This window comes from Fusarium falciforme, chromosome 14 (assembly GCF_026873545.1).
Source record: "Fusarium falciforme chromosome 14, complete sequence".
NCBI classification, from domain to species: Eukaryota; Fungi; Ascomycota; class Sordariomycetes; order Hypocreales; family Nectriaceae; genus Fusarium; species Fusarium falciforme.
The window spans coordinates 536,713-543,591 of NC_070557.1; the positions used below are offsets into that span (position 1 = coordinate 536,713).

Below are 6,879 nucleotides of genomic sequence, written 5' to 3' on the forward strand. Positions count from 1 at the left end.
CGCAACGTAGATCCACCAGCCATTTTCTACGCGCCAATGCCTCCAATTGATTCACTACTTTTCCCTGGTCCCCACGATTACCAGAAACTCTGCGCAGATTTTGTTCAGGGTGCTCAAGCGCCTCCTACACACCTGCACTGACGGTGTTCATCCATTCATGGTAGTACAGTATACAAACTAAGCCAACATGGGTCGGTCTCAAAAAAATTCGTCCTCTGCCGCAACACATTGCGAAGATGAGACCATGAGTGAGCCTGGCCGGGCGGGCTCCCATGGTACATCGACTTCCCGAGATCCTATAAAGAGCCTCCAACATACAGTGAGCGACAGCACACACCGAACACAAGGCCCCGAGAAATCCCGGGACGCCATCTTGTCGAAACTGGGCATCTTTGACCAAACTGTAGATCCATCTAGTCCATCTTTCGATTTTGAGAGATGGTCTCACACACTTGTCAACTTGAGGAACGAACTGGGTCTTCCAACGCCGCCGCGTTCCGGGTTTGCCTTCAGGAGGTTGACCGTTCACGGTAGCGGCCCGGCCGTCGAGCAGCAAGACACTGTCTGGACGCTGCTAACCTCACCATTTATTTTCCGGGCTTGGTTTCGGCCGAAACACACCAAAACTATTCTACAGGGCCTTGACGGGGTCGTGCAAAAGGGAGAGCTCCTTCTCGTGCTAGGACGTCCCGGAAGTGGCTGCACAACTTTCCTGAAGACAATCACGGGTGAAATGCGTAGTTTGGAGCTTGACTCAGCGGCGGTTCTACATTACACAGGTGCGGCAAAGGCGAAAACTGGGGGCGCCAGAGCGCTAACCGGGGAAACGTAGGCATCCCTCACAGAATCATGGCTAAACACTTTAAAGGCGAACTCATCTACAATCAGGAAGTGGACGAACACCTCCCATACCTGACAGTCGGACAGACGTTGGAGTTCGCCGCAGCCATGCGCACGCCACGGGCTCGTCTCCCACGCATAACCCGAAAAGACCGGATCAAGCATGTCGTGGAAGTCATGCTGACAGTATTTGGCCTGTCGCACACTCGCAACACAATTGTGGGAAATGATTATGTGCGAGGCGTCTCAGGCGGCGAAAGGAAGAGAGTCTCGATTGCCGAGACTGCTCTCTCTGAAGCTGCTATATCCGCATGGGATAATTCTACTCGCGGCCTTGATGCCGAATCCGCCCTACATTTTGTTTGTCGGCTGCGCACCCTCTCTGACCGTGAGATATACTGCCCCTTCATATAGTCAGAAGGAAACCGGGTACTAACTTCCACACAGTAACCCAATCCGCCAACGCGGCGGCGATTTACCAATCTTCCCAAGCCATAGTAGATCTATTCGACAAGATCTTAGTGCTGTACGAAGGGCGGGGAATCTACTTCGGCCGTGCTGCGTCAGCCTCAGAGTACTTTGAACGGATGGGCTGGCAACGTCATGCGAGGCAAACATCGGGAGACTTCCTGACTGCAATCACCAACCCAGCGCAGAGAATAGCGAAGGAAGGGCACGAAAATCTCGTGCCTAGAACGCCTGAAGAATTCGAAAAGTATTGGCATGGATCGCCAGAGTATGCTTCTGTTCTAGAAGAGATTGAGCAGTATCAAAAAGATTTCCACTTAAATTGGGAGGCGACCCAGAGAGAATTTGAGTCGATCCGTCACAAGCTCAAGGCGAAGGGGATGTTGGGCAGAGCTGCACAGACAGTCTCGTTTCCGATGCAGACCGCGCTTTGCGCCAAAAGAGCGACCCAGCAGCTTTGGAACGACAAAGCCTCGACCTTCACGACGCTGATTGGGGAGATTATCATTGCGCTTGTGGTGGGATCAATTTTCTACGGCACTCCAGAAACTTCTGACGCCTTCTTTTCCTACGGATCCGTTCTCTTCTTCTCGGTACTCCTCAACGTCCTGATGTCCATCACGGACACCCATAACCTATACAAGGGTCGCTCAGTCGTCAGCAAGCAAGCGTCATATGCCTTCTACCGGCCGTCAGCAGATGCGCTTGCTAGCGTCCTCGTTGACATCCCCGTCAAATTCGGAGTTGCCATATTCTTCAACATTATCCTCTACTTCCTATCCGAGCTTGCGTTGACGGCTTCTCAGTTCTTTATTTTCTTCCTTTTCGTCTTCGTGACGACCTTGGCGATGTCTATGGTGTTCCGCACCATCGCCGCAGCAACTGTGACCCTCCCCCAGGCCATGGCAATTTCTGGCTTCCTCGTTCTTGCACTGATCACATACACCGGCTTTGTCCTCCCTGGCCCTTATATGCATCCCTGGTTCAAATGGATCTCGTATATCAACCCACTCTCTTATGCCTTCGAGGCATTGCTTGTTAACCAAGCACATGGGACCAACTATCCCTGCTCCAATTTGGTGCCTCCTTACCCGAACCTAACAGACGACACGTTTATTTGCCCGGTCCCTGGATCTGTAGCCGGGGAGACTTACGTGAACGGGGACGCCTGGTTCGAGACGAGCTACGACTATAGCTACTCCCACTTATGGCGCAACCTGGGCATTATTCTCGGATTCTTGTTCTTCTTCCTGTTCACATATCTGCTGGCCTCTGAACTTAATGTGAATTCCTCCACTGGCCCGGATGTCCTTGTCTTCCTGCGTGGCTGCCTCCCCACCACCATGGCACAAACCGACTCGAAGCTCAAGGGCAGAGTTGACGCCGAGCGGCCACTGGTGGTCAGCAGCGCACCGCTTGAGGTAGACGTGAACGAAGCGACATCAATGCAAGTAGATCGGGAAACGTTGTCATGGAGGAAGGTGAGCCTCGACGTCATGATTAAGGGCAATTCGAGGCGGCTACTGGATAATGCGTGCGGCTGGGTGAAACCGGGCTCTCTAACCGCCTTGATGGGGGTGTCGGGGGCGGGGAAAACGACGCTTTTGAACGCTCTAGCCCAGAGAACACCTTCTGGTGTCGTACAAGGCGAGTTTTACGTGGACGGGAAGCCCCTCCCGGCGTCGTTCAAGAGCGACGTTGGTTATGTCCAGCAGCAGGATGTGCACCTCGAAACGTCCACTGTACGTGAGGCCCTACGGTTCTCGGCAATGTTAAGGCAGCCCCTCAACGTACCAAAGAGCGAGAAGCTTGCCTTCGTGGAGGAAATCATACATCTTCTTAACATGGACGATTTTGCCGATGCCGTCGTCGGGTTGCCAGGCAAAGGGCTCAACGTCGAGCAGCGCAAGCGACTCAGTATTGGAGTCGAGCTTGCTGGCAAGCCGTCCCTGCTCCTGTTTCTCGACGAACCTACTTCCGGACTCGATAGTCAGTCATCCGAGGCTATCCTGGCTCTACTCCGGAAGTTGGCGGCCGGGGGGCTGGGCATCCTGTGCACCATCCATCAGCCGAGCGCGATGCTGTTCCAGCGGTTCGATCGACTGCTGCTGATGGCACGGGGCGGGAAGGTCGCATACTTTGGGGACATCGGAGAGAACTCGGAGACTGTGCTTCGATACTTCGGCGACTGTGGACCGAGGAGATGCGCGGATGCCGAGAACCCTGCGGAGTATCTGCTGGATGTTATAGGCAATACGGACACCACGAACCTCGACTGGCCTTGCCTCTGGGGTGGATCCGCAGAGGCCAAGGAAGTGTCAACTGAACTGGAACGTATGACAAAGTCTTCCTCCGCGCGAAGACAAGAAAACAGAAGCGATGTGGTCCAAGCCAGACGGCGCGGCGCCTACTCAGTGCCTCTGCTGTCACAGATACCGAGCGTCTGTGTTCGTGTCTTCCAGCAATATTGGCGATCACCAACGTACATCGCGAGCAAATTCATGTTGGGAGTTGCAGGCTCATTATTTATTGGCTTCTCCTTCTTCCAGCCCGGTCAATCCATCCTGGGCGTCCAGAACGCTACCTTCTCTATCCTAATGGTTTGCGCAATGTTTAGTAGTCTGGTTCAACAGGTAAGAGGGTAGTGGTACTACGCTAAGGAATGTAACGTGTGGCTGACAAGGCACTATAGATCATGCCAAAATTCGTCGCTCAGCGAACACTTTACGAAGTCCGTGAGCGACACTCGAACATGTACTCTTGGGCAGTTTTGATCCTCGCCAACATCCTCGCTGAGATACCATACCACGTCGTTCTAGGCGTCATGACCTTTGCAATCTTCAACTACCCGGTTTTCGGTATTCGGTCGTCTGAAGACCAAGGACTAGTTTTACTGTTCTTTGTCTATTTCTACATCCTTGCCGGGACCTTCGCACACATGGTGGTTGCGCCCTTGCCTGACGCAACGACAGCCGGCCGGGTGACGACGGTCCTGTTCTCGATGATGATCTTATTCGCCGGTGTGTTCCAGACCCCGACAGCTCTGCCAGGTTTCTGGATTTTCATGTACCGCGTCTCGCCGATGACGTATCTGGTTGGCGGTGTCGCTGTCTCAGGGCTTTCAGGGGACCCCATCGTTTGTTCACAGTCCGAGCTTGCCGTCTTCCAGCCCCCGACCGGTGAAACTTGTGGGACATACATGCAGCCATATCTTGAGCAAGGTGCTCCGGGAACGCTACTCAACCCGGACGCCACCGCCCACTGCTCTTATTGTCCTCTACGATATGCCGACCAGGTCTTGGCTCGCTCGGGTATGTACTATGACGAAAGATGGAGGGACTGGGGGCTCGGTTTCGCTTACATAGCCTTTAATATCGGCGCTGTGTTTGTGTTATATTACTTGTTCAGATTGAGAGTCTGGGGCAGAGGGATTAAAAAGATCGCTGAAATGATTCGACAAAAGACTGGACGAAATGCCGGCGGTTAGATAGTCATTGCGATGTGGTTGTTATCGCTCTACGATCTTGGTAAGCTTGTGTGTTAACTATCCTTGGGGCAAGTTTAACAAGGCAGGTTATTAGCTCAATGCCAATTTGCTATTTACCCGCAAACATCTAGAATTCGATTGTCTAGCCGTCAAGAGACTATCGTGCTTAGTGATTAGCAATAGCTTCCTTACTGGTTGCGAAAAGGTAGAACCTCTACTGCGGTATATAGCCGAAGGGCGTCCTCGCTAACTAGTAGAAGAACTCCTGGTAGATCTTCCAGAGTAGATCAGGCACTTAGTCGTTATCGTCTTGCTCATAGAAGCAGGCGAAGCTGGAGAACTTAAACGTCCATCAAGGGACACGTGCTATGTACCCTCCTCGCATTCGACTTGACCAACATTCATACCGCAGACCATGTCCGACCACGAATCTGAGATATGGAAGCTTCGGTGGGAGCTAGCGAAGGCAAGATCACGAGGGGAGGCAGCAAAAGCGTGAGAAGAGAATCCTGGGCGCAATCAACGATCGACGTCGTTCTCCCGGTACAGACTGCCTGGTCTTGGTTGGAGCGGCCGTCCAGAATGGCGCAAGTTGGTTCTCGACGCAAAACCCTTTTTGGGTAGGCATATTATGCATGGATGAAATAAGGAAGTTGGTTGCAAGCAATCTTCAATTGTCAGTGAAGAGTTGGAAGTGTCGCTTCCTGTTACGAGCTGCACCGTGCTCGTCATCATGCATTCCTAACTGTGTCACGGTGTAGGATTGGGTTATGAGTTGCCGGTTGGTGTAGGTGGCTTCGCTCGGCACACCAACTAAGATTGCTACACACCAATGGAAAATAATCAACTCGGAACTGACATGAAGGTCGCTAGCTTCCAGTGGCCGACATCATACGATCCGCGCTGACCAATCCGAAATCTAGCCAACAGATTTGAAGAGAAGCTTCTGGCGATGTGTGGCATCCCGCGGACCCTTATATGTCCCGATCTCCTGACAGTTACATCATCCTCCCCAACGGCCGGCCGTCTCCATTCTTGTTTGACGTGGGAATACGCCATGAACGCCCGTAACAGAGTCTAGAGGGAGGCTCCGAGGCTCCACCCCGTTCCTCTCCAGCAGTGATGGCGCTATTTACGGCGTCCTACGTCGATCATGGGCGCTGAAACAGCCTTTTCCTCACATGCCTCGTCATCGAGCCTCACGACCCTTTATGCTTTCCGAGGCCTCTAGCACCGGGGAGCTTCTGGGGACTGTTTAGCACACGCATCCGACCAGGCGGGCACGAATTAGAGAGCGAAGGGCTAGGAGACTGGTGAGGGTCCAGGCCAAACCTTACGAGAACCCTGTTCTGCAGCGAATGCACCACTCCCCGCAGCTGAGAGTCAAGAGCCGGACTTGCTTCACAAGTGAAAAACGCCGAATAACGACTAACAGAGGGAAAATGAGTCTGGAGAAAGGGAAGGGCGGATTTCCAAGCGAGACAAAACCAAACCAACGCTCTGCCATAGCTGCCCGAGTCTCCATCCCTCATGGAGTGAGGATGGCTCTATCGTTTATCGCATTACTACTAACACCGCCACTATCAACAAGGCGCTGGCTCACATTACTCCCATCAAAGCAAACTACGTCCTTCTCAAGGTTCAGCTTCCCACGCCATATGGAGCTTATACCGCGCTAGAGCAGAAGGCTCCCGAGGGCATGCTTCCGCCGGATGACTTTAAAGAGGCCTTGGGAGACAAGAATTTCATTACTGCGGGACCATGGGGAGGGTGCGAAGGGTCCTCGATTAGGACCTTTGTGGAACGCAATGAGGACAAGATACTCATCGAGAAGAGAGAGTACAACACGATGAGGGTCTACACCATTGTTTGGGCACCGAATGGTGAGAAATGTAGGCTGCAAGACATGGACCGATTCATTTAGAAGGTTCTTGGGGGAGAACTGAACATCGACAGCGGGTCAAAATTTCTGCACACTGCAGTTTCCGTTACTGTTGGAGGATCGTGACCTGTTTATGGCAGCTCCTGATCTAAAGGAGTAACAAGTGTCGAAAGTCTTGGCCCTGGCTGGATTGGTAGATTAT

At 52.7% G+C, this 6,879-nt stretch overlaps 1 protein-coding gene across 1 annotated transcript; it reads left to right on the top strand.

Moving 5' to 3' along the window:
- Positions 1 to 733: 733 nt before the first annotated feature.
- On the top strand, positions 734 to 4,795 carry NCS54_01502500 (Hypothetical protein; the record flags this gene model as incomplete). Its single annotated transcript, XM_053160138.1, has 4 exons — positions 734 to 779; positions 833 to 1,228; positions 1,288 to 3,941; positions 4,001 to 4,795. 4 exons carry the CDS (start codon positions 734 to 736, stop codon positions 4,793 to 4,795), a joined length of 3,891 nt encoding a protein of 1,296 aa, XP_053016113.1.
- Positions 4,796 to 6,879: the final 2,084 nt, after the last annotated feature.